The 25,871-nt window shown below is 54.3% G+C and overlaps 3 protein-coding genes and 1 long non-coding RNA gene across 4 annotated transcripts; 2 read left to right on the top strand and 2 right to left on the bottom strand.

The window, feature by feature from the left end:
- Positions 1–390: 390 nt before the first annotated feature.
- LOC308565627 lies at positions 391–6,662 on the top strand. Its single transcript, XR_014000057.1, has 3 exons — positions 391–471; positions 6,082–6,131; positions 6,487–6,662. It is a non-coding gene; the product is annotated as an uncharacterized lncRNA (long non-coding RNA).
- Positions 6,663–7,113: 451 nt separating this feature from the next.
- Positions 7,114–9,851, top strand: RNF26 (ring finger protein 26). The gene has a single exon (XM_081155627.1). The coding sequence runs from the start codon at positions 7,643–7,645 to the stop codon at positions 8,939–8,941; it is 1,299 nt and encodes a 432-aa protein (XP_081011753.1). The 5' UTR covers positions 7,114–7,642; the 3' UTR covers positions 8,942–9,851.
- A 1,554-nt stretch (positions 9,852–11,405) lies between these two features.
- C1QTNF5 (C1q and TNF related 5) lies at positions 11,406–13,721 on the bottom strand. The gene is made up of 3 exons (XM_081154241.1): positions 13,589–13,721; positions 12,564–12,799; positions 11,406–12,284 (listed from the first exon to the last, which is right to left on the bottom strand). Exons 2-3 carry the CDS (start codon positions 12,775–12,777, stop codon positions 11,767–11,769), a joined length of 732 nt encoding a protein of 243 aa, XP_081010367.1. The 5' UTR covers positions 12,778–12,799; positions 13,589–13,721; the 3' UTR covers positions 11,406–11,766.
- Positions 13,722–14,417: 696 nt separating this feature from the next.
- On the bottom strand, positions 14,418–18,955 carry MFRP (membrane frizzled-related protein; the record flags this gene model as incomplete). The annotated part of the gene is made up of 13 exons (XM_081153902.1): positions 14,418–14,642; positions 14,736–14,863; positions 15,371–15,502; positions 15,642–15,772; positions 16,270–16,418; positions 16,787–16,863; positions 17,072–17,197; positions 17,331–17,461; positions 17,856–18,069; positions 18,199–18,360; positions 18,464–18,574; positions 18,688–18,790; positions 18,902–18,955. The coding sequence occupies 13 exons, from the start codon at positions 18,953–18,955 to the stop codon at positions 14,418–14,420; spliced, it is 1,743 nt and encodes a 580-aa protein (XP_081010028.1).
- Between the last annotated feature and the right edge of the window lie 6,916 nt (positions 18,956–25,871).

The following is a 25,871-nucleotide window of genomic DNA, read 5'->3' as shown; positions in this document are numbered from 1 at the left end:
GGGGCGGGGGAGCATCTGCAGGGTCCCCCTGGGGAGGCTGCCCGAGCGCCGCCCCCGCGCCCCCGGCCCCGCGCCCCGCACTCTGGCCCCCGCGACCCAGTGCGCCCTTCGCGCCACCACCGCCCTGCCTCCGTGAAGGCCCGGCCGCGTGGCGCCGCCAGGAGTCAGGGTAGGGAACTGTCCGGAGGGGGCTGTCGCCTCCCCCAGTCCAGGGCCTTGATGGAACCCGGGGCCGGATGGAAACTGAAAAGGCTGCAGCTCTGTGGGAGCTCTTAGCGGAGAACAGGCCATGGACTGGACTGTGGGGCCGGGAAGGCGGTCAGTCCTGCCCAGCAGGAGCCCGGGAGGTGCCCTTTCTCCATCTGCAGAACCCTGCCCTGCCCTGCCCTGCCCTGCCCTGCCCTGCCCTGCCCTGCCCCGCCTGAGGCCAGCGGAAATGTGCTGGACTGGAAATCTGCGCACGGCAGCCAGGTCTGGTGGTGGGGGGGGTGTACTCCGACATTGGCACTGCTTGGAGGGAGCCTGGGTGGAAGGGGCACGCGAAGCCGAAAGTTTGGAGTAACATCTGGCCTGATTTTTTAAATTAATATAGTTTTAAGCCCCTCCTGCTTGAGGTGGCAGAGAGGTGGTGCCAGCAAGTGAGGCAGAGCTAGGACACTGGAAGGAGAGGAAGTGCCTGCCCTCACCTCCAACAAGCCAGGGTCACCACTCCCAATTCAACTCTGTTCAAACCATCCTGGCCAGCTCTGAGAAACTCCTGCAGAGCCCAGGCCCATGGGGGTAGGGAGAGCAGCTCAGGACAGGGACATTCAAGGTGTGAGACCTGAGGCAGACCCAGACTCTGGGCTACAGAGGACCCACCCACCAGACTACTTGGGGCTTCACCATGCCTGGCTCCTGTCAGTATGCCCAGGGCCAGGCAGGGGCAGTGACTCATACTGGCCTGCACCAGGGAACCTCCCAGGAGGCCCTGGGCAGAAACACCAAAGGGTCAGAATCAACATCAGAGCAAAATTTAGCAAGCTCCACAAAGAGTAGATCCAAAGTTTGCTTCTCCCCCTTATTTTCTTCCATATTCTCCATTTGCTTCTCCCCCACCCTCCCACCTAATTCTTTTGGTCTCATGCCATTTAGCACTCTTTGTCTTCTTTTATTTTCCTTTACTTTTCTTCTTTTTTTAGTCTTGTTGTTTTGTTTTGTTTTTGGTGGTGTTATTGGTTCAGTCTTGTTTTGTATTGTTTTTTTTTCTGTCAGTACCTGTATAACAGCTGGCACAGCATGGTTGAGGTTCAGCCTTACAGTCAGCAAGCCTGAGGGGAGACCATACTGTCAAACAGAGCATCAACAATGAAGACCCAATTAAAATGGAAGAGCCCAAATAACCCACACAAGGGACATTCGTAGAGCATCCAGCTCAGGAAATCAAAGAGGCTCACCACTAAGTCCCACAAGACACTTTCTACATAAGGCCACCCCACGAAGACTGGGAGTCATAGTAGTCCTATCTAATACACAGAAACAAACACAAAGAGACAGCTAAAATGGGAGACAACCCCCAAATGAAAGAAAAGGAGGAATCGCTGGAAAAGGACCTAAATGATATGGAAGCAAGCAATTTATCAGATACAGAGCTCAAAACAATGGTTATAAGTGTGCTCAAACAACTTCGTGAGAACTAGAAGCAACTTAACGAGAACTACAAGAAACTTAGCAGAAACTACATCAACATAAAAAAAAGACATAAAAACCATGAATAAAAACCAATCAGAAATGAAGAAAGACATAGCTGAAATAAAGAATACCTTGGAAGTAATCAACAGTAGATTAGAAGAAGCTGAAGACTGAATCAGTGTATTAGAAGACAAGGTAGGAAAAAAACACCCAATCAGAGCAGCAATTAGAAAAAATAATTAAAAAGCAGGAAGATACCTTAAGGGAATGTTGGGACAACATAAAATGTAACAACATCTGCATCATAAGGGTACCAGGAGGAGAATAATCTGAGCAAGGGATAGAGAACTTGTTTGAAGAAATAATGACAGAAAAATTCCCTAACCTGCTGAAGGAAAAAGTCACACAAGTTCAGGAAGCACAGAGAGTCCCATCAAGATAAATCCCAGAAGACCCACACCAAGACACATCATAATTAAAATGGCAAATGTTAAAGACAAAGAAAGAACCTTAAGGGCAGCAAGAGAGAAACAGAAAGTTACCTACAAGGGAGCTGCCATTAGACTGTCAGCTGATTTCTCAATAGAAACACTTCAGGCCAGAAGGGAATGGCATGAAGTATACAAAGTAATGAAAAGCAAGGATTTGAAACCAAGACTACTCTATCCAGCAAGGCTATCATTCAAAATCGAATGCAAAATAACGAGCTTCCCAGACCGGGGGTGGGGTGGGGGGGGTGGGGGGGCCGGTAAAGGACTATATCACCACCAAATCAGCATTGCAAGAAGTGCTAAAGGGACTGCTTTAAGAAAAAGAAAATGAAAGAGAGGAACAAAAGTATATTTAAAAAAAATGGCAGCAAATAACTACTTACCAATAATAACCTTAAATGTAAATGGACTAAATGCTCCAATCAAAAGAGATAGGGTAGCTGAATGGATAAGAAAATAGGACCCATATATGTGCTGTCTACAAGAGACCCATGTCAGATCAAAAGACACATGTGGACTGAAAGTAAAAAGTTGGGAAAAGATATTTTATACAAATGGAAACGAAAAAGAAAAAAAGATGGAGTTACAATGCTAATCTCAAACAAAATAGACTTTAAAACAAAGGCTATCTTAAGAGATAAAGGACATTTAATAATGATAAAGGGATCAATTCATCAAAAGAATATAACCCTCTAAAAAAATATATGCACCAAATGTAGGAGTACCTAAATATATAAAGCACACATTGACAGACATAAAGGGAGAGATCAACAGTAATACAGTCATAGTAGGGGACTCTAACACCCTACTGACATCAATAGGTAGGTCTTTCAGACAAAATCAACAAGGAAACAGCAGTCTCAACTGACACATTAGAACAGATGGATTTAATTGATGATATGTTTAGAGTATTTCATCCCAAAGCAGCAGAATACACATTCTTTTCAAGTGCACATGAAACGTTTTCCAGGACAGACCACATGTTAGGACACAAAACAAGTCTCATTAAATTTAAGAAGATTTAAATCATATCAAACATCTTCTCCTATCATAATGATATGAAACTAGAAATGAGTTACAAGAATAAAACTGAAAACCACACAAACACGTGGAGGCTAAATAACATGTTGCTAAACAATGAATAAGTTAACAGTGAGATCAAGAAAGAAATCAAAAGACAACTTAAGACAAATGAAAATGAAAACCAAACAACCCAGAATCTATGGGAAACAACAAAAGCTCTTCTAAGAGGGAAATTCACAGTAATACAGGCCTACCTCAAGAAAAACAATCTAACCTTATACCTAATGTACTAGTCTAACATTACCCTGACGTCAAAACCAGACAAAGGCATTACAAAAAATGAAAATTATAAGCCAATATCCCTGATAAACATAAGAAAAAATCCTCAACAATATACTTGCAAACAGCAGTACATTAAAAAGACCATACACCATGATCAAGTGGGATTTATCCTTGGGATGCAAGGTTGGTTCAATATCTGCAAATCAATTAACATCATATAACATATAAACAAAATGAAGGATAAAACCTTAGGTCATATCAATATGTGCAGAAAAAGCATTTGACAAAAGCCAGTATCCATTTATGATAAAAATTCTCAGCAAAGTAGAAATAAAGGGAACATGCCCCAACATACATGACAAATCCATAACAAACCTCATACTGAATGGGGAAAAGCCAAAAACATTTTTTTTTTGTAAGATAAAAAACAAGAAAAGGATGTCCACTTGCACCACTTTTATTCAATATAGTATTGGAAGTCCTAGCCACAGCAATCAGACAAGAAAAATATATAAAAGGCATCCAAACTGGAAAGAAGTGAAACTGTCATTATTTGCAGATGACATGGTATTATATAGCAAGAACACTAAAGATTCCACCAAAGAAACTACTAGAACTGATAAATGGATTCAGTAAAGTAGCAGAATACAAAATAGATACTCAAAAATTGGCTGTATTTTTATAGACTAATAATGAACTATTAGAAAAAATGATCCCATTTACAACTGCATAAAAAAAAATAAAATACTTAAGAATAAATTTAAACCAAAGAATTAAAAGACCTGTACTCATTGCTCTCTGTCTCTGGAGCATGCCCAAACCTTTCTTCCTTCTCAGGTGTGCATCTTTACTTTTTTCTCCTAAACTCTAAGGGCCCCCACAAGATTTGAAACCAGGGAAGGAATGGGCAGCAGCAGCTTGTCCTGGGTTAACCCCTTGAACCAAGGCTCCCTTTCCTCTGACTCTCCAGTGAGCTGACAGCAGCTGCACCGTGGCTCACTTCTTTCCTATAAGGTTTCTAGAAAGCCAAAGCAGAGCCCTACCTAGGCTCTCTCCTGTAACTTCTATCCTAAGCCCTTCCTTGTTTCACTGTCCCCTGCTTTAATAAACATACTTTTTTTTTTTTTTAAAGGACCTGTAGTCAGAAATTATAAGACATTAAAGAAAGGAATCAAAGAAGATACAAATAAATGGAAGCATATACCATACTCATGGATAGGAAGAATTAACATCATTAAAATGTCCCAGAGAGATTCAGTGCATTTTCTATCAAAATAACAATGGCATTTTTCACAGAACTAGAACAAGTATTCCAAAAATTTATACAGAACCACAAAAAAAACCACAAACCCAGACAGCAATCTGTGTGTGTGTGGGGGGGGGGGGCAGAAAAGAACAGAGTGGGGGTATCATGCTACCTGATATCAAACTATACTACAGGGCTATAGTAATCAATCAGCATGGTAGTGGCATAAAAACAGATACATAGGTCAATGGAACAGAATAGAAAAACCAGAAATAAATCTACACCTACATGGTCAATTAATCTATGATAAATGAGGCAAGAATATATAATGGTGTAAAGACAGTGTCTTCAATAAATGGTGTTGGGAAAACTGGACAGATACATGCAAAAAATGAAACTAGATCACTTTCTTATACTATATACAAGAATAAACTAAAAATAAAGACAAATATAAAACCTGAAACCAAAAAACTCCTGGAAGAAAACATTGGCAATAAGCTCTTTGATATCACTCTTAGTAATATTATTTTGGATATATCTCCTTGGGCAAAAGAAACAAAAGGAAAAAAAATAAACAAATGGGACTACATCAAACTAAAAATTTCAGCACAGAAAAGGAAACCATCAACAAAATGAAAAGACTACCTACTCATTGGGTGAATATATTTGCCAATGATACATCTGATAAGGGATTAATATCCAAAATACAGAAAGAACTCATACAATTTAACAACCAAAAAACCCAAAATACAAACAATCCAAATAAAAATGAGAATAAAACTTGAATAGAAGCTTCTCCAAAGAGGACATACAGATAGCCAAGAGACATATGGAAAGATGCTCAATGTCACTAAGCATCAAAGAAATGCAATTAAAATCACCTCACGTTACTGGACAGGGATCAGCCTGGAGCAGGTCTACCTCAGGCCAGCCTATAGTGTGTGGGTTCTTGATTTCATATAGGAAAGATTTCACAAAATGAGTCAAGGTGATTGTGAGAGTATGTTTATTAAAGTTGGGGACAGTGAAAAAGGGGGTTTAGGGTAGAAGAAGCAACAGGAGAGAGAGATCCCAGGCAGTGTTCTGCTTTGGCTCTCTAGAAACATTATAGGAAAGTGAGCCAAAGTGGGGCTGCTTTTAGCTCACTGGAAAGTCAGAGAAAAGGAGGGCCTTGGAGACAGGATCAGGGGGTAAGCCCAGGTCAAGCTGCCACTGCCCACTGCTACCCTGGTTATAAGTCTCATCGGACCCTTACAGTTTAGGAAGAAATAAAAAGTTCATGCTTGGGAAGGGGCATGGACGTGTTCTAGAGGGAGCCTGCCTTGAGTCTTTGTTTTGAAGTCTTTTTACTTATTTTTTTTCTTTAAGGTCCAGAATCTTAGAGAAGGGTTTCAAGAGACTATTCATCAGCTTTCCAGGTGCGTTTTTAATATGCTGATGCATCAAAATGAACATATATAGAGAAATCTGGGATTATTCTTTGGTCTGTTTTACTTTTTATCTTGGGTCTGTCTGGCTCTAATTTGGTTTTTGTTATTTGTTCCCCTGACTTCACCTGTCCTTGGGTTTAGCTGGCACAAATGGCATTAAATGGGTCTTGTTACCTGTCTCCCAGACCAGGGTGATTTAAGTTATGTATTCTCTCATTAGGGAGGAGGGGTATAAACCATTTGCTTTCAGGTGTCCTTGGTTAGGGGAGATAAGATCACTTGATTCACAAGCTGGCTGCAAGTTGTTCAAATTGCTTGGCCTTATTTAATTTTCTTGTCTCAGTTTCCCCATTACACTTGCCCGTCCAGGAATTTTCCTAGAGTCTTACTCTCCTGCCACAAGAGGATCCTGCCAACTCCAAGAAAGCCTTTGTTGGTGTGCAAAGCTGGCCAGTTAACTGCACACAGTGCAGGCACAGCAAGTTTGCTGAGTTTAATCTTGGGCACCACGGATTTGAAGCACCAGTGAGTATCTAAAAGCTGTCGGCGCCGGCGCGGCTCAGTTCCATTCCCGGGGCAGCCGGGGCTGCGCGCTCGGGCCCAGCAGGGGGCGTGCGGGAGGCAGCGCGTCCCTGACTCTCCTCACTGACGCTCCTCTCTCCCTCTCCCTCCCTCTCTCTGAAACCAGTAAAGACATATTTTTTTAAAAAAAGGTAACTCCCGAAGGCCAAGACAAAGCAGCACCCACTCGTAATCAGCCCAGTTGCGGTCCCGCTCTTTCCGGGGGCGGGACTGGGACACCGCGCCTCTGCCTGCGCACTGACCAATCGCCGCCTCAGGAGGCCCGCTGCCCCGCCCCGCCCCCTCCCTGGGAAAGGAAGTCCGGGCGCCGTTCAAACGGGCGTCCTCGCCCATTGGCGGAGGCCTCGCGCTCCCGCCTCCCGGCTCTGGCCTCGCCCCTCCGCACGCAAGATGGCGGCGCGCAGAGGAGCGGAGGCTGCGGGCGGGCTGGGCCGAGGCTGACTCCCTTTCCCGCTCCCGTTCTGGGCGCAGAGCCCGCGAGCCTAGAGGACGGGGGCCGGGCGGGGACGGGGCCCCGCGCAGCTGGACCGCGAGCCGCGTCCCGCCTGCGCCGCCCCCCGGCCCCGGCCCGGCCCAACCGCCCTCGCCGCCCCTCGCCGCCCCCGCCCGCCGTGGACCGCACCCCGGGCTCCCCGGCGCAGGGCCGTCTGCAGCCCCCCGCTCCGCCCAGGATGCTTGGCCTCTGCCCCCCCGAGCGGCCCGCCCTCAGGACCGGGACTTCTGGACCCGCGCCTGGACGCCGGGCCCCGCGGCGGGGCCCCGCTCACCTCTAACCCGCTTCTTTCTCAGATTCTTGATTCTCTCCCTGAGGCTGAGACGTCGCGCTTCCCCCCCAAATTACCCCCCGACCTCCCCCAGTATCGGCGACCTCCCGCCCCTCGGCCGGAGCCGGACTCGGACTGACTCCGCGGCGCGTCATGGAGGCCGTGTACCTGGTGGTGAACGGGGTGGGCCTGGCGCTGGACGTGCTGACCCTGGTGCTGGACCTGAACTTCCTGCTGGTGTCCTCGCTCCTGGCCTCCCTGGCCTGGCTCCTAGCCTTCGTCTACAACCTGCCACACACCGTACTGACCAGCCTTCTGCACTTGGGCCGCGGAGTCCTGCTTTCGCTGCTGGCCGTGATCGAAGCCTTGGTCCGGTTCACTTCTGGGGGCTTTCAGGCCCTGTGTACGCTGCTGTGCAGCTGCTGCTCTGGCCTGGAGAGCCTGAAGCTCCTGGGGCACCTAGCCTCTCACGGGGCATTGAGGAGCCGGGATATACTGCACCGAGGCGTCCTCAATGTGCTCTCTAGTGGCCATGCTTTGCTGCGCCAGGTCTGTGACATCTGTGCCATTGCCATGAGCCTGGTGGCCTACGTGATCAACAGCCTGGTCAACATCTGCCTCATTGGCACTCAGAACCTCTTCTCCCTGTTGCTGGCCCTGTGGGATGCAGTGATAGGGCCACTGTGGAGGGTGACTGACGTTATGGCTACCTTCCTAGCTCACATTTCCAGCAGTGCTGTGGCCATGGCCATCCTCCTCTGGACCCCCTGCCAACTAGCAATGGAGCTCCTGGCCTCAGCTGCCCACCTCTTGGCCAGCTTTGTGCTTGTCAATATCACTGGCCTGGTGCTGTTGGCTTGCATGCTGGCAGTGACAGTGACTGTGTTGCACCCTGACCTCACTATGAGGCTGGCCACCGGGGCACTAAATCACCTCCACGCCTGGCCATCCTACCACAGGCTTCGAGAGGATGTTGTGCGGCTGTCTCGCCTAGCACTGGGCTTGGAGGCTTGGCGCCGAGTCTGGAGCCGCAGCCTACAGCTGGCAAGTTGGCCGAACCGGGGAGGGGCACCTGGGGCTCCCCATGGTGGCCCTAGAAGGGTGCCCTCAGCCAGGACTGCACAACAGGACACTCTTCCTGAAGCAGGGCCCAGATCAGAGGCAGAAGAGGAAGTCAGAATGGCCAGAGTGACTGCTGCCTCCGGCAGGGAGAGGCTCAATGAGGAGGAGCCCATACCTGGGCAAGACCCATGGAAGTTGCTGAAGGAGCAAGAGGAGCGGAAGAAGTGTGTCATCTGCCAGGACCAGAGCAAGACAGTGCTGCTTCTGCCCTGTCGGCACCTGTGCTTATGTCAGGCCTGCACTGAAATCCTGATGCGCCACCCAGTCTACCACCGCAACTGCCCACTCTGTCGCCGGGGCATTCTGCAGACCCTCAATGTCTACCTCTGAAAACTCCCTCCCTCCCTGCCCCTCCTCCAGCTTCATGCTCAACACAGCTGCCTGTGCTAGGACAGTGTTAACACCTGATCTCTGGGTCCTGGCCTGAATCACCTTCTGCCCCCATGGCTATCATGCCAGGCCTTCAAGCCATAAGTCCAGGACATTGAGATGGGATACTCTGGAAGACTGTGACCTGGGTGGGGGCAGGATAACAGCTTCTCTTTACTCGGTGGGTCCCTGCAATGCTGAGGATGGTGTGTTACTATGCCAGGCCCTGGGACTGTTTGCTGTGGACTCCCCTCCAGCTTGCTCACCCAGATGCCAGCTTCTGGGGCTCCCCCCTCTCTGCTTTTGTTTTTTGTAGGGGACTTGCAAGTCCTCTCCCTGCCCCCTCCCCAGTCCCTCCCCAGCTTCTGGAGCCACAACACATCAGTGTTATTTGGGTATTTTTTCAAATTAAGGGCCTTGGAATGATCTTGAACCTTTGCTTTCAGCCAGAGCTCCTGTGCCTGGTAGGTTTTGGGGGTAGTATCTCTCAGATCCCTTAGAGCTACCACTTTTGCCTGTCATGCTCTTATAAAGCTCTCTCCCAACCTGATCCAACAGCTGGGGTCAGGAATTTATCTCTTGGGGGGGGGGGGTATCTGCACCCGGCTTTGGGACCATGAACCCCCGCACCCCAGCTCCACTGGGAGCCTCAGGAGAGTAACCAGATTTCTATTCATATTCCTTTCACTCCCCACATCACAGAGAAAAATGGCATTCCCCTTCTGTTTTTCTCTCCCTAGCATTGGGGAGGGCAGACTGCACATTTCACTAGGGTCCAAATACAGTAGGGGCCAGGGCCTAGGGGCATGCTGTTCCCTGGGGGATCTTGTGGCCCAGTTTCCAGTGAATAAAATTTTGTTGAGAACCCTGACAGCCTGTGTGTGTATCCTTGCAAGGGTGAGCAGTTGGTCAGGGTGACTGGCACTCCTGCAGGGCCCTTACTTCTGCTGGAGTCACAAGTGTGATCTGTGGGGAACCAGGTAGGGGAAGAGAGAAGATAGGGTGGGAGCACTGTGCCTTGGGGAGAGCCCATGCCAAGTGTGGCTGGATTAGCTTTTATCAGCTTGTTTTTGCCCTCGCATGAGCAGCTTTTGGAAAGCCCCTCTATATTTTTTTGCCAGAAAGCCCTAGTAAAGTGTGAACTCCCTCATCCCAGCGTTTCCTCTGGCGCTGCTCATTCCAGCAGGGAGCCTGGAGTTCCTGCTGCCTGGTGTCCAGTCTACTCTGATCCCTGGAGGAGCTGCTGCTTGTCTTTGTGTCTCTTGGCACAGAGTAGCACTGTGATGGGACTTCCTGGTGGAGAGCAGAGAGTTAAAGCTCTGTACTCCTGAGGCCTGTCTCCAGCTCATTTAGCCCAGTCCCCATTGGTAGTATCTGCCCTCGTGACCAGCAAGGAGAGGGGGACATTCCCTTATAATTGTATGTTAAATCTAGGAGTCTAATGCCAGGGATGGCCTTCTGGGAGTGGGGGAAGAGGGAAAAGGGGTAGGCCAGAAAGAAACTGAGAGACCCCTCCCCTTTTTCTTGGGTTGGGAGGCTGAGCTGATGTGGACCTCGCAAGCCCTGACTTGTTATTGGGTTGGGGTTTGGGGCTGGGGCTGGCTTCTGAAGGTCAGAAGAGGGGAGCCTTGAAGTCCTCAGACTTAGTCCAGCGTACGGGGCTATGCCCAGCAGGGTGGGGAGTTCCTGTTGAACTCCACCTTGGAATTGGGAGGCCTGAAGGTGGGCTTTTTCTTCCCTTCCCCCAGTCCTGGAGAGGGAGCTGAGCAAGGAGAGCCTTGGCTCCTAACAGTTATGTGAGTATAAACATTTTATGAGAGAAGATAAACTTCCTGAATTGGGAGCAGAGCACCCTTTTCCCTCCACCCCCATTTGGAATTCCATTGGCCAACCTCCATACCCTCTCTCCTCCCCACCAACCTGGTAGTCAAGAGCTCAAGCTACCACGGGTCACCGCTGCATTCTAGAGCTGGGCGCCCTCTTGTGTTCATTTCAGAAACTACTTATCTCTAGACTCCCAGGGACACTTGCTCCCCTGGCGTTGGGGATGGTAGAGAAACAGCCTGCCTTCGAGTCACCTAGGGCCCAAGCCAGCGGCAGGGAAGTGGCCATCACTCCTTTTGTTGATCAGAGCAGGGGGCGTGTGGTAAAGGTAGCCCCTACCCAGTTCATATAACATTTCATGAGTTAGAAAAAGGTGGCCAGAGCCCCACACCAGGAGGGTACCCTCCTCAGCTAGGTACTCCTGTTAACAGGGGCAACCCTGGGAAGTGGCCTCTCATTCACTTGGGCCTCCCCCCCCATCTCTTGCCCCTTAGTTTGCCCAGCCCAAGAGCCCTTCCTTCTCCCCCCTCTACATCTCCACTTCCCTGCCCTCAGAAACAGGGCATCCCCACAACAGAAAAAGAAAGGCTGAGCCAGTAGTAGGAGGGTTTTTGGATTTATTGAATGGTTTCTAAGAAAAAGGCCCAGGAGTGGAAGGGAAAAGAGAGGACTCAGAGAAGCAGAGGACCAGGAAAAGAGCCTTGGGGTCTGGGCCAGAGGACCCACACCTGCCAGCACAGTGCATTCCTTTGGTCTTGGGCAGAAATCCAACCAGCGCCCTAGGCTGCAGGCCCTAATCTCAGACAGCCTCTGTCCCCACTCCCTGCCAGCAGCAGGACAGCTCCATCCTACCTCCTAGTCACTCACGACATTCCAGGGCCAGCCTTCCCGGATGTGGCTAACAGTGTCACACACCCCTCCCCTAGGAGAGAGAGAACAGTAGGCTCACTTTCCAGTGGGCATCAAGCGAAGACAGGGGAGTTGTGCCAGTCAGAATATACCAGAAATCCAGAGAAGGTGCTGTCCGTCTTGATGCTGGCATAGATGCCAATGTAATCACCCACACCGACCTGCACCCACACCTGGTCCTCGGGCTCCAGCCTCACCATGGCGCCCCCGGAGAGCGAGGCTGGCTTGGGCCACCCCCCAAAAAACTGGAAGAAAGAGGCGACGGACTCCCCGTTCTTGACCAGGTCGAACTGCAGGCTAGTCCGGTAGACGGTGGCGTGGACCGCGAAGTAGTAGACCCCGGGCACCTGGCAGGTGAACTTGCCAGTGGCGGCGTCGTAATGACCCTGCTCGTTCACCAGCACCCGGTCGAAGGGTAGGGGCGCGTCCAACGGCGGAGGCACGCGGCTCTCGGAGCGCTTGGCACTGAAGGCGGAGCGCGGAGGCACCGAGCACTCCCCCGCGGGCCCGGCCGCGCCCACGGGGCCCGCCTCTCCTCGCGGCCCGGGCTCCCCACGGGGCCCCGGGAGTCCTGCGGGGTAAGGGGGACGGTTCGGGTCCGCATAGCGGCTGGTCCGCCCGCCGCTGGAGCCTCCGGGTCGTCTCTACGCTCCCAGCGCCCACCTCCCCGCCGGTCCCGCCCTGCGCACCCGGGGCTCCCGGACCCGGCCCGCGGCCCGCAGAGCCGGGCGGAGGGTCCCGCGGGCCGAGCCGCTCTCTCCCGCCCCTCCCGGGGCACGCGGCCCGAGCGCGCCCCCTGGCGGGAGCGCCGACCCGGGACCGCGCCCGCCCGACGCCCGCGGCTCCTTACCCGGCCTCCCGCCCTCGCCTTTCTCTCCCGGAGCCCCGGGCGCGCCGTCGCGGCCGTCGCGGCCGTCGCGGCCAGGCAGGCCCTGCGCGCCGTGGTGGCCCGGCGTGCCCGGAAGGCCGGGGTGCCCCGGGCACAGGCTGGGGATCTTGTTGTCGTCCAGCGGGGGCGAGCCAGCCGCCAGGCCCAGGAGCAGCAGGGCGAGGAGCGGCCCCATGGCGACCGGGTCCTCTCGCAGCCTGTGGGCGGGCCCCAGGATTCAGGGACCTGCCTTGCCCTCCACCCCGTCGCAGCCCAGTCGCTCCCCCCACCCCTCCGCCATGCCCCTGGGGCCGAACGGCCGCGGGGAGACCAAAAAATAGGGTGCCCCTCGCCCCTCGAACCCTGAGAGCCCAGCCGAGAAGGAAGGGAGAAGCCGACCCCCCCAGCCCGGCCCGCGCCGTCTCCCCGCCCACCCCACAGTGCCCTCCCCCCACAGTGTCCCCTCCCTCCCTTCCCTCCCCACCCCCACCCCACCCCAGGTCCCTCCCACCCCAGGCCCCTCCCCCACCCCAATCCCTTCCCCACCCTCCCCTCCATCACCCCAGTCCCCGCCCCACCCTCCCCTCCATCACCCCAGTCCCCTCCCCACCCTCCCCTCCATCACTCCCCCATTCCCTCCCCACCCTCCCCTCCCCCACCCCAGCCCCCTCCCCACCCTCCCCTCCATCACCCCAGTCCCCTCCCCACCCTCCCCTCCATCACTCCCCCATTCCCTCCCCACCCTCCCCTCCCCCACCCCAGCCCCCTCCCCACCCTCCCCTCCATCATCCCCCACCCCCTCCCCACCCTCCCCTCCACCCCCAGTCCCCTCCCCACCCTCCCCTCCCCCACCCCAGCCCCCTCCCCACCCTCCCCTCCACCCCGTCCCCTCCCCACCCTCCCCTCCCCCACCCCAGCCCCCTCCCCACCCTCCCCTCCATCCCCAGTCCCCTCCCCACCCACCCCTTCCCCAGTCCCCTCCCCGCCCTCCCCTCCATCACACTCACCCCTCCCGTCTCCCGTGCGGCTCCCTTTCCCTAGGCCTGCTTCTGGGCCCGCAATTGCTCCTTCGGACCCCTTCCCGCGCGCGGCACTTGCTCCAGCGGCCCCGGCTCCCGCCTCCGCGCTTCCTGGGGCCCGCGCCCTGCCCCGGGGTCCCCGCCGCCGCGCCCCGCCCAGATCGGGAGGAGACGCAGAGCGCCCGCCGGACGGCCGGGAAGGAACTCGTGGTGCGCCGGGCGGCCCGCCAGGCTCTTCAGGGAGAAAGGAGGGGGAGAGACTTGACCCGGACTCGCAGAGGCAGAACCCGAGGCGCGCTCCGGGCACCTACTGCCCCACGGAGCTGGAGGGAGAGGGGCAGCGACGGACCAGGGGCCAGACTCCAGTCCAGGAGAAATGGAAGCAGGACGGAGGGTGGAGCGTCCTAGAGGCAGACAGACCGGCGGCCGGATCCCCAGGACTTAGCGCAGGGCCTGCCACACTACTGGGCACTCATTGAATAAGTGAGGAGGCCAAAGGCAGGGCATAGAGAAACCTGGAAAGCAGATGGAGGGCGGGGCAGAAGGTGGGAACAGGCCAAAGGCTCTGGTGGGGAGCAGTCTAGATTGTCAGTGGCCTGGAGGCCGGCCGCTGCTGCGGCAGCTGGGGCCAGTCCCGGGACAGGGAAGGAGCTGGGACAGTGGGAGGGTCTCACTGGCCTGGTTGAGGACTTCTGTCCTTCCTGGAGGTCCAGAGGATGGGGAGAGCCCCAGGCTGGTCCCCCTTCTTTTGCCCTCCTGCCTGCCCACCCTGGTAGGCAGAGGAGATGGGCAGGCAGAGGGCGGGTCTATCTCAGTGTCAGGGTTGGGCACAAGCCTGCAGGCCGGCTGCCTCAGGCAGCCTGTTGCAGTTGAAGGGCCAGGGGGTGCCCAGTAGTGCCAGGCCAGACTGGCACTGGTGCTCTGCCTCCTGGCAGACAGAGCGGCAAGGGGGAAGGACACTGCCCAGTGGGCTGCAGTGGGGCACCAGCAGCCCACAGAGGAGCCTCCGGAAACTCGGGTAGCAGGGCAGACTTGTCAGGCTCTGTAGAAGGAAACCAGCCCTCAGGAACCCGTACCCCACGTTCCCTCCCTTTCCCACCTTTTCCCTCCCTCTCCTTATCGCTTCCCAGAGCACCTTGTAGCCTCTGAGGACCTCCATCACTTCCTCCTGGGTGGCCATGCCAACCCAGATGTTAGGGAAGGCCGTGGCGTTGTAGCTCAGCCCGATGCACATCTGCACTTGGACAGGCTCACAGGCCATCTCTGCAGGGGTAGGAGGGAGGGTCACTGTGGGGTCTGCTCGCTGCCTCTGTGACCAGGGGCAAGTCACCCAATCACTCTATATGGGTCAGAAGGAGATACAATGGAGAGATGCTTTACACACGCTGAGGATTCTGCTACCCTCCAGCCCCTGCTCCAAGCATCACTGGCCAGCCCCGCGCACTGTGCCGGCGCCTCTTTGACCTCAGGGGGGGGGGGGCACCAGCATGAGCAGAGACCACGTGGCATCTGGAAGAATGTCCCGCTTTCACTTTCCTCTGGAGGTGAGCCGTGGAGGGGGCTCTTTCTCTCTGTGACAAGGCTAGACTGGCTCTTGAAGCCTCAACCATTGATTCCCATTGAACTTGGGGGAGACACAGGACTCTGTGGAGAGTCAGGATAATGACCCCTCATCAGGCAGGACGGGCTGGCCTTTCGAAGTGTGTGACGGATGCAGCCAGCTGCTCAGGCTGCTGGCCGGGTCCATGGGCCCTGGGGCAGGCTTCTTACCTGGGGGTGGGAGCAAGGGGCTGCTGCACTTGCCATCGCTGCCCTCCATGCAGCCTCTCCATGTGTTGCACATCCACCGCAAACTTCTGCACACTCCATCCTGGCAGGAGGCCTCTCTGGGCCCACAGGGCTCTGTTGGCACAGGAGGAATGGCACTGGGACATGTCTGTCCTCCACTGCCCTCACAGTGCCCTGACCAGGATCCAGAGCCCTTCCCTCTTCTCCTGGAGGCACCTCAACTGCCCACAACCACTTGCTCAAGGGCACCTACTCTCTGAGGCATCGAGGGCCCGGTAGGTGGCTGAGAAGCCCGCGCTGCTGATGCTGTGATCTGTCCTGAAGAGTACAGCCAGCTGGTGGTGCGAGGAGAGGAGGCGAGGGGGTGGCTCTGCTCCACAGAACCTGCCCAGAGCCAAGAGCAGCCCTGGGCACGGGGCCTTGGTGGCGAGCTGCGCTGAGGCTGCTCACAGGCCTCAGGGAGTCGGCTATTCTGGGTGATGCCAGAGGGGTTGGGAGGCATATCTGAGTCATGGAACTTAGGGTCTGGTGAGGAAGACACGTATGCAGTAGACAAAGTGTTAAAGAAACTGCTTGAACTTGAGCCACTCTGAGATGGAAAAAAATCAGTACGTGTTCCTGAGGGCAGTGGGCCTGCAGGTGGGAAAGTGGGAGAGGGAAAGGTCTAGGGAACGGCCTCCTGGAGGAGGGCAATGCAAGGAACAGAGTCTTCCGGGTGAGAAAGGACAAGCCGCTCTTAGGGTGACAGGGAAGAGACCTCTGGCTTGTAGTAGCCAAACAAAATGAAGCGAGGGAATAAGTTGGGCTAGTTTGTAGGCAGCCGTGGCTGTGATTCTGTGGACAGAGGTGGTCCTGGGCTCCTTCCCTAACCCTGCTGATACCTGCCCAGGAGGCTGAGGGCCCCTGAGTTGCTGGTCTCATACACCTCCACGTAGTCAAACTTGCACTCTTCCTGAGCTTCCAGGCTGAAGTTGTGGAACCATAGTTCTATGCCATGTCCAGCAGGAACCGAGATATGCCAGGTGCAAAGCTAGGGAAGGGCCCAGATGGCATAAGTCACAGGTTCCTTCTGTCCAATCTGGGCATCCAGGCTGAGTGTCGGAAGGCTGGTCTCTGTTGTAGTCTAGGCAGGGAGTGGGTGGGCACTGCCCACCTAGCTCTCATCATAGGTGCTCCTTCACATAGGAAAGTCCCTTTAACTTGTCTCAGAGATCAATCTACTGAGTGTGGGAACATCTGGGTATGTACTAGGCATTTAATAATGTTTCCTTCCTGCTTGCTTGATCTCTGACCTTCCCAAGTACAAGGCAGTGCCTACCATGCTGTTCCCAGTCACACTAACCAGGTGCTCAGGTGCCCACGGTGACACACCACCCTCTCCATGGAGTTTTGGCTTACCTGTTGGTGGGGGTACTCCTGCAGGGAACTGGGAGCAGAGAAATTGCCCTGGAGCCCAGTCAGGTTTCCCCCACATCCTGTAGAGAGGAGGAGGGGTCAAGCGTTGGCCAGCACCCGTGCCTTGTCTGGCAGGGCTGGCTGTAACTGCAGAGGTGAGTTTTGGCCATGCCTGTGGGGAAACCAGTTTTAGGCCAGGACAGTGACCAGGCAGGTTTGGGACTAGGCCAGAACTGGGGAGCCCAGCCTGAACCTGGATCAGATGCCCGAGGCTGGTGGGGCTCTTACCTGAGGACTGGGCACTGCAGTTGTTCTCGTCGCTGCCATCAGCGCAGTTGGCAAAACCATCACACACGGAGTCAGGTAGCAGGCAGATGAGCTGGTCACAGGGGAACTCATCATGGGCACAGCTCTCTAGGGGGAGTGCAGAGGGCATCTGGATTTAGAAACACCGGTCTCCACCCACTTTGCCAGTTCTGTGAGTGGCTGGAGGGGAGGGAAGTGGACGCTTGACAGGTAGCTGGGGACACAGTGGGGAAACACTCACCGTGCCCAGGAGCCACAGCCTGGTACCAGGCGTGGAAACCCAATCCTTCCACACTGCTGTCGGAGACGAAGGCCACCCGGAGGTGGCTGGCATTGGTGTTGAGTGTGGGGGGAGGCATCCTCCCACACACTCTGCAAGAAGCCAGGTTAGAGGTGATAGAGGGTCAGAGCACAGGGCCAGCCAGAATGGAGCCTGCCTAGGCCCCAAACTTGTGACAATGTGGTCAAACGGCTCCTTTCATTTCCCAGGGAGCTCTGAACTTCTGAGCACATGTATATCCATCCTTGCAGCATTTATTTATGGGAAAGGAGGTAGGGGCTCCATTTTACAGATTTGGAAACTATGGTTAGAGAGGGAAAGTGACCCTCCCAAGATCACATAGCAAGGTGGTAGCAGAGCTGGGCCCAGAGGTGGAGACTCTCAATTTCCTCCCAGGCAAGCCTTTTCCATTGCAGCTCCCTGGCTCTGACCTCCAGACAGTGATTCAGGGTAGAAATGGGACCTCCTGGGGGCAGAGTGACCCACCTGACGAGGGGGCCTTCAGGCTTGGGGGAGATTTCCAAGCGATCAAAGAGACAGGAGGCCACACTCTCCATGCTGAGAGTTTCAATCTTGAGCTGTATGGCATAGTTTGTGGACACCTGGATGTGCCACACGCAGTGGGCATTGGGTGGGTAAGGGTCTGGGTAGTTGGGGCTGCTGAAAAAGCCCCTTGGTCCAAGAAGGAGGCCCCCACAGGCTGCAGAGATAGAGATTAGAGTTCAGAGGTCAAAAGGAGAGAGACCCTTATTTTTCAAGGTGCCTTTTCCTGGCCCCCCTCCCTCCAGCCATCTTGGGTCCTTTAGGAAGATCTGCCCTTGGTACTCACTGGACTGGGGTGTGGGGCTCATATCTGCCTCCTGCTGCCCTTTAGGGGTCCCAGTTGCCTGGGAGGTGGTGGTGGTTGTGGTAGGGGGGGTACCAGTGGTGGTGAGGCCTCTGGCAGGCAGTGGATGATAGGAGGCACCAAATGGTAGTGCACCCTGCAACTCTGGAGGCAGGAAAATGGGGAAGTAGGGTTCAGAGGAGCTGGATCCCTGGGGAGATGGGTAGCACCGTTCATGGAGTCTCCCAAGCAGGACCTGGGCACTTACGGGTCAGGAGAATGGCCAGCAGCCCCAGCAGCAGGAGCAGCAGGCTGGCTAGCAGCACAACACACAGCCAGGAGCAGGGGCAGTCTGGCTGCAGCCCTCGGGGACGCCAACCTGAGGGCAGGTGGGGTGGGATTTTGAGAGCTCCTTCCCTTGGGCATCCCTCACAGTGCCCTCAGCTCCTGGGCCTCTCAGTCCTACCCCTAGGTCACCCCGGAGATGGTTACCATGCCAGGGAGCTTGGGTGCTACTGTGGGCATCCTCCCGGAAGGCCAGTGGAGGGCAAGGTGGCCCTGCTTCAGGCTTAAAAGCAGGATTGCAGAACTCAGTCTGAAAGGGAGAGACTTGAAGGCTGAGGGCAGCCCTGCCTGGCAGGTGTGTCCACTGGCAGCCCTGGGCAGGCAGCTGGGCTTGGGAAGAGCCATTCTTTGTGGTCCTTACCTTGCTCAGCTCTGTGGACTCCACACCCAGGATGACATCTGAGCAGTCCTTCATGGCTCAAGGCTCTGCACAGCTTTCTGAAGGCCTTGTAAAAGCCCGAGACCCCGAGGGCCCACTCCCTCCCCAAAGCCCCTATCACAGGGGTAGCCTGTGCTTCCTGCGGGAATGGGCTGCCAGGCTAGACCAGCTCTCAGGCCACAAGCGCCCACTGGCTGGGGCTCCGGGCTCCGTGGGCTCTGTGTGGGGGAAGGGGCAGCAGCCAGAGGAATTTGCAAAGGCCTGGAATGGTCCCTTAATCCCACTCAGCTGAGGACGCTGAGGTCGGTGCCCTCGCCCAGGGCAGCAGCCCTTAAAGGCACAGACGGCGGCTGAGAACATCCCACAAAAGCAGCTAGGTGCCGCGTGTGTGCGTGCATGTGCACGCGTGCGTGTGTGTGCTTGTGTATGCGCGCGTGTGCGTGTGTGTGCATGCGTGCGCGTGTGTGCACGCGTGTGCACGCGTGCGCGTGTGTGCGCGCGTGTGTGCGCGTGTGTGCGTGCGTGCTCGCGTGCGCGTGTGTGCGTGCATATGTGTGCGCGTGTGTGCACACGTGTGTGCGTGTGTGTGCGTGCGTGCGTGTGTGCGCGCGTGCGTGTGTGCGCGCGTGCGTGTGTGTGCGTGCATGTGTGCGCGCGTGTGTGCGCGTGTGTGCGCACGCGTGTGTGCGTGTGCGCGCGCGTGCCCGGGGCAGTGAGCACTGAGGGGCGCTAGGAGGGAGGGACAGCGGGGCTGCAGCGGGCCTGCGGGGTAAGGGGTGGGCAGCCTCGAGGTCTATGGCCTCAAGGGCCCCGGGCAAAACCAGGTGGGCGCCTCCTCCCGGCGCGGCGGGGGCATTAGCGAGCCTGGGCCTGCGGAAGGCCCCGCGCGGGCCCGTGGGGCCGGGACAAGGAGACGAGCCCTTACAGGAAGCACACGGCCCGCGCGGCCCGTGAGTGGGGGCGCTGGAGGCTCTGCCTCTTCCTGGACCCCTCAGCCCGCAGGGAAGGGACAGGCGAGGGGCAGGGGCCCGAGGCCTTGGGCAGGGGCCGGCGCGGGCCCTCGCGTGGGCTGTGGCGCGCCGCCCGCTGTTGCGGGACAGGGCTCCTGCGGGCCGCGGGCGGCAGGCCTCGGGCGCCTCCCGCACCGCGAGGGTGGGCCCGCGGTCCCGTCCCGGAGGGAGGACGGGCTGCCTGCGCAGAGGGTGGCAGGCGGGCCGGCGGCGTTGACCCGCAGGTTCCCTCTTTCAGTCACTACAAGGCAGCGCCGTTTCTCAACGACGGCACAGGCTCTGAGAGGTTAGGGAACTTCCCCTCCCTTCCCCAGTTCATGCATCTGGTAAGATACAGAGACAAGTGTCGAATGCGGGACTCGGCAAAGCCAAAGCGCACGTTTCCTGACACCCCTCTTTCACCCGACTCCGGAGGGAGGCACAGAGGAACAAAGTGGGGGAACTAATGAGGGTAAAAGGAACAAAGAAGACAGATTCTGTGACCCTAAGGCAGCCCCAACCCCCAAGTTCTACTCCATTCACCCTCTGTGGGACCTTGGGCTGCTTTTGTCTAGGGGGCAAGCCCTCAGATGTGGACCTCATTGAGGATTTCCCAGGTCAAAAGTATTTCTATAGTAACAGTGACACTATTTTCACTTTCAGTTTTGCAGAAGCTGAGCAATGTGTGCTTTTGAGACACGTTCCATACAGAAGACGAGAATCTAGCTGTCTTCTAGCAAGCCAAGCACTCATGAGACTTGCAAAAATGTAAAACAGTGCTACTCTTCTTACTAATTTCTTTTTTATTTGGAAAATGTAGCTTTTGAAAAAAACAGCAAATGTTATTTATCTTAGCATATAAAGGGTTTACTATTATTTTTTGATTGATTTTAGAGAGGAAGGGAGAGAGTGAGAGAAACATCGACTTGTTCCACTTATTTATGTATCATTGGTTGCTTCTTGTATGTGCCCTGCCTGGGGATCAAACCCACAACCTTGATGTATTGAGCTCGAACTAACTGAGTTATCCAGCCAGGGCCAGATTTCCTGTTATTTAAAAAATTATTATTTAAAAATCAATAAGAAAATATTTAAATTCCTTTCAGTTTTAATTTTAATATGGTAAATATTGATAGATATAACCTATATAAACAGAAGTTCTTTGGGCCCTGGCTGGGTAGCTCAGTTGGTTAGAGCATCTCCCCAATACACCAAGGTTGTGGGTTCCATCCCTGGCCAGGCAATATAAGAGACAACCAATAAATGCATAAATAAGTGGAACAGCAAATCTCTCTCTCCCCCTTCCTCTCTCTCTCTAAAAAAAAGTTCTTTGGAGTTTTAAGAGTGTAAAGGGATCTTCTGAGAACTGCTGGTTTAGGGGATAGACGTGAAGAACGTTTATTGGGTTAGAAGATCAGAAATCAAATGCTGAGTAAGCTGAAGCAGCAATGCCCCCCTCTGATGGGGGGCAGGCAGGGGGACTTCCTGGAAGAGGTAGACATTTAGTCTAAAGTTTGAAGGTTGAAAAATATTTTAATAGGCAGAGCTTGGAGGTTGGGTAGGAAATTCCAGAAAGGAGGGGAGGCTTAGCCCTGTGGGTAGCCAAGGAGCCTAGGTTGTAAGCTGTTTTAGGCAAGGCCTGGCTTGGTCAGAACTGGGTCTCAAAAGAGTCCGTTTGTGGGAAGACAGTGTAAAGGAGGCAAGGGGAGGCTGGGAGAGCAGAAACCTTCTCTCTGGCCTTGCCGTTGTGCGTGGCCATCCCGGGCTACACTCATGGCTCTGCTGGCGCAGGCACTCTGGCAGTGGTTGCTTTGTGTTAGGGGAAAGGCGGTAAGCAGCCCTGTGTGGCCTGGGTCAGGGGGGAGAGTGGCGTAGTAAAACGACAAAAAGAGAGAAACAGAGTGCAGATCCCTCAGCTCATGGTCCCATTTGACCTTCACAACAGCCTTGGGGGCAGGAATGGGAAGCATTTGTGTTCCCATTTTCCAGGTGTAATTGAGGCCCAAACTCGTAAGCTGGCCAGGAGCAGGGCTGGATTTCAGAGTTGTGTCTGTTGGATTCCTGGTTTTCAATTTTTCCCCCTCCCCTCCCCCCTCCCCTCCCCTCCCCCTCCCCTCCCCCTCCCCTCCCCCTCCCCTCCCCCTCCCCTCCCCCTCCCCTCCCCCTCCCCTCCCCCCTCCCCTCCCCTCCCCTCCCCTCCCCTCCCCTCCCCTCCCCTCCCCTCCCCTCCCCTCCCCTCCCCTCCCCTCCCCTCCCCTCCCCTCTCCTCTCTCCTCTCCTTTCCTTTCCTTTCCTGTTCTTTCTGTGAACCTTGCAGAATAGTTGGGGGCCGGAGGCTTGTGGCAAGGACAGCAGGAAGAGGCCTTTGCTGGAGCCCAGGTGTGAGGAGGCCATTCCCAGCCTGCAGCCACCCAGCCTGGCTGCTTGCTTCCCTCTTGGCTGCCTTCTGTGGGCTTGCTTTTCCTCCCCCACAGGTCCCAGGGCTTTGGCCCTCTTGTCTCTTCCTTCTCACAGGGAGTCTCCCCCTCCTCCCTGTCTGTAGAGGACTGATCTCTCCAGCCTTCCCTCTCCTCTGCTCCGCAGGATTTTCATAGACCTTCCTGCCCATCACTACGGACAACATTGAAAAGCAGAGGGAGCTACAGTGTTACCGCTGCTCTTGCTCACCTGATCTCTAGCCCTCTGGAAGCCCCATGGGGTTTGCGTTCATTGCTGTAAATTTAGATTCCTATAGCTCCCATGCTGATCCGGACACAATTCTCTCCCCTCCACTCTCTGTGGCCCTTCTGCCACCAGGAAGGGCAAGGCCGGCTCGAGGTTGACTGTAACATCCTAGAACTCCAGCCTCTGCCTCTTCCTGCTTGCTAGTTTTCCAGTTCGAGCCTTCCACTACAGCGGGGCCTGCTTCTCTGTCCCTGGAACCTCGCTGTCCTTGTCCAGCTGAAGGCGTTCTTTCCCTTGCTCCCAGGGCTGGTAATAGAGGTGTGCATTAGTACCTGACCCCCCCACCCCAAACCTATAAATGTACTCTTTCCTCCTCAACTTGTTCGCCGCCACCCCAGCCTTGCCCTCACCCTCTGGCTCCTGGGTCTTTCCCAGTCTCCAGGAGCCTAGAAGACAGCAGCTCAGTCCCAGCCAACGCACCACCATCTCAGAGACAGCTCATGCCGAGTGTCAGGAAGTTGGAACAGCTCACCCCTTGCATTTGGAATGCCGATCCAGGGGCCCTACCTCGCTGATCCTGCTGGGTTGGGACAATGCTATGCTTGCTTTGCATTCTGAAGCCTTAGTCAAGTATGTTGTTCGAGAGAAGGGTGGCAGAAGCATTCTGAGACGCTAGAGAGCTAAACATTTGCCGAGGATCATCCACTAAGAGAATCTTTAAAAAAAAAATTATTGAATGTATTGGGGTGACAGTGGTTAATGAAATTAATAGGTTTCTATAACACATCATCTGTATATTGTACTATATTCACCACCCCAAGTCAAGTCTCCTCCTGTCACCACTTATCCCCCGTTTACCCCCTTCTACCTCCCCCCATTCCTCTTTCCCTCTCGTAATCACCATTCTGTTGTCTGTGAAGAGAATCTTAACGAGTGTTGATGGTACAGTCCTGGAAATGGGGGTGATGTGGTGGGGGAATGGACATTTGTTGAGTACCTACTATGAGTAGACACAACGCTGAGTAGGTATTGCAGAGGAGGAAACTGAAGCTCAGAGAGGTAAGGAACTTGCCTGGACTGTAAATACCAGCTTGTTCAGCTGCTTCCTGCCTCCCCTACAGGTGCTTGCTCTGCCCAGAGTGGCGAAGGGCCCTTGGAGGGGCCCAGCCCAGACCTGTGAGGGCCTGGCATCAAGAGAGCATGCTGGTTTTGTTATTGGCTGGCTGTGGATGTCCCTTGTTCCATCGCTGTTCAGCTCAGTTCCTAATAGACGTAGGGTTGGAAAATTTGCTGCAGAAAGCACTGCAAAGTGCTGTAAGTTATTCATCCCAAAGGCAGAATATTCAGAAGGAAAGAGAACTGAGCGGGGAGTCAAGATACCTGGGGTCCATCCTCTCTCTGCCACCAATAAGCTGGTGGACTTGAGCAAACCTTTTCTAGTGGACAAGGCGATCTCTGTGGTCCTATCAAGTTTTATGGGGAAAAAGTAATATGTATTTCCTGAGCACTAGTCACATAAAGTATATATATGCTTATATAGTTTTTACATAGGGGTGGATAAAAGTTAGTTTACAGTTGTAATACAAATAAATAATACAGTAGTTAACAAGTAACAAGAGTAAACTGCTTTATGTACTCACAACTGTAAACCTACATCTGCCCACCCTGTATGTATAGTAACTTCATACAAGGGAACCAGAGGCATGTAAGTCTCTGTAGAGCTTGAGGCATGTGTATAGGGAAAAGCGACTTGGAATGAGAACACGTGAGCTGAGACCTTCAAGGTTCACTAGTCCTTAATTCACAGACGAGGCGAGAAGGCTCAGAAAGAGGCAGGTTCTTGTGCACGGTCATACCAGAGCAGTTGCCGGGGAGCAACCCACCCAAGGCCTGCTGGAACGTGAGCAAAGGAAGGGGGAAGAAATCCCAGTTGCTAGGAGGCAAGCTGATGGGCAACGAAACATGGGGACAGGTTTTGTTTGGGATCTGCACAGCACTAGGACCTGTTGCCATGGGGATGAGAAAGCACCTCGGGCTAAGTACAAAAGGGAGCGCTGGGAACGAGAGTGGAGTGGGCGGGCCTTGCCCTCCGCAGTACCTACAGCCCGTCTGTCCTCCAGGGGAAGACAGAAAAGCTCACAGGTGGCTTCCATCTCCAGGGAAAAGCTATTCAAAGGAGCGTACAGCAACTTACGTAGCTTTGGAGTTCACCCGTCCACTTTGCTGTGAGCGTAAGGCTTCCGTTGGGCAGGCAACCCTGCTCACCTGTGGTGGGGGCACCATCAGCAGCGTCCAGAATGTTATCCCAGGCGGGCCTTCCCAGGGCAGGCCGGGGAGAAATGCCAGAGCTTGAGTCACTCGTTTCCAATCCCTCTTTTCCACTCATGGGAAATGCCCAGAAAAAATGCCCTCACTGCCGCCTCACCCTATTAGGTGAGCCTGACAGCAGGCACTACTGTTTCAGTGAGGATGGAATACACAGGCCTTAGGTTTCCAATGTCGAGAAGGAGCCGGTTAGGAAAAGTCCTGATAAAACGCTGTGGGCTCAACTGGTAGAGACTTAAGCTTTTCACGTTCTAAGATCAGCGGCAGAAATGGAAAACCTGAACCGTACTAAGATAAAACCAAAGGAGACAAGTCCCTGCATGCCCCAAAGGAGCCATCTCTTTAAGGGGTTCAATCTGATGACATACTGAAAAAGGCACTTTAGCCCTGGCTGGTTTTGCTCAGTGCTTAGAGTGTTGACCTGCAGACTGAAGGGTCCTGGGTTCGATTGTGGCCAAGGGCACATACCACGGTTTGCAGGCTCGATCCCTGGCCCCAGTGGTCAGACAGTGTGTGGCAGGCAACCAATCGATGTCTCTCTCTCACACTTACATTTCTCACTCTCTCTCTCTCTCCCTTCCACTCTCTGAAAAGCAATGGAAAAAATATTCTCTGCTGTCGATTAATAAATAAATGATTTAAAAGAAAAAGGCATTTTAGGGAACAAAACCTTTCACATAAAGGCAGCTGTTTCTAGGTGTTAGTGGGGTGAGTTGGGATCTTTCATGTATCCAGGAGCCGGCTTTGATCACTCCACTGGGCAGAGCCACTCTACTCTAGGAGCAAGTGCTGCCGTGTGCACATTCAGCCTCTGCTGGGGGCAGCTTAGCTTGTCACAGGTCAGACGGTACGTCACCTATGTGTCAGCAGTGAACCACCAGAGCCCACTCCAGCAATGAAAAAGCAGTTCCTTTAAAGAAACGCCTGCTAGCTATGCCCATTTTCTCAGGTGTGGAGTTGAGGTTACGTGGCAG

The sequence above is a fragment of the Miniopterus schreibersii genome, assembly GCF_964146895.1.
Source record: "Miniopterus schreibersii genome assembly, chromosome: 12".
In the NCBI taxonomy this organism is placed as follows: domain Eukaryota; kingdom Metazoa; phylum Chordata; class Mammalia; order Chiroptera; family Miniopteridae; genus Miniopterus; species Miniopterus schreibersii.
Note: the sequence above shows the minus strand (reverse complement) of the source record. Positions and strands in the feature narration are given on the sequence as shown.

Bases quoted from the DNA above. Each gene is read 5' to 3' on its own strand.
- C1QTNF5 (XM_081154241.1), bottom strand. From the start codon at position 12,777: ATGGGGCCGCTCCTCGCCCTGCTGCTCCTGGGCCTGGCGGCTGGCTCG. The intron at 12,285-12,563 runs GTAAGGAGCCGC...CTTACCCCGCAG, and splicing joins AGGCGAGGGCGGGAGGCCGG to GACTCCCGGGGCCCCGTGGG.
- RNF26 (XM_081155627.1), top strand. From the start codon at position 7,643: ATGGAGGCCGTGTACCTGGTGGTGAACGGGGTGGGCCTGGCGCTGGAC.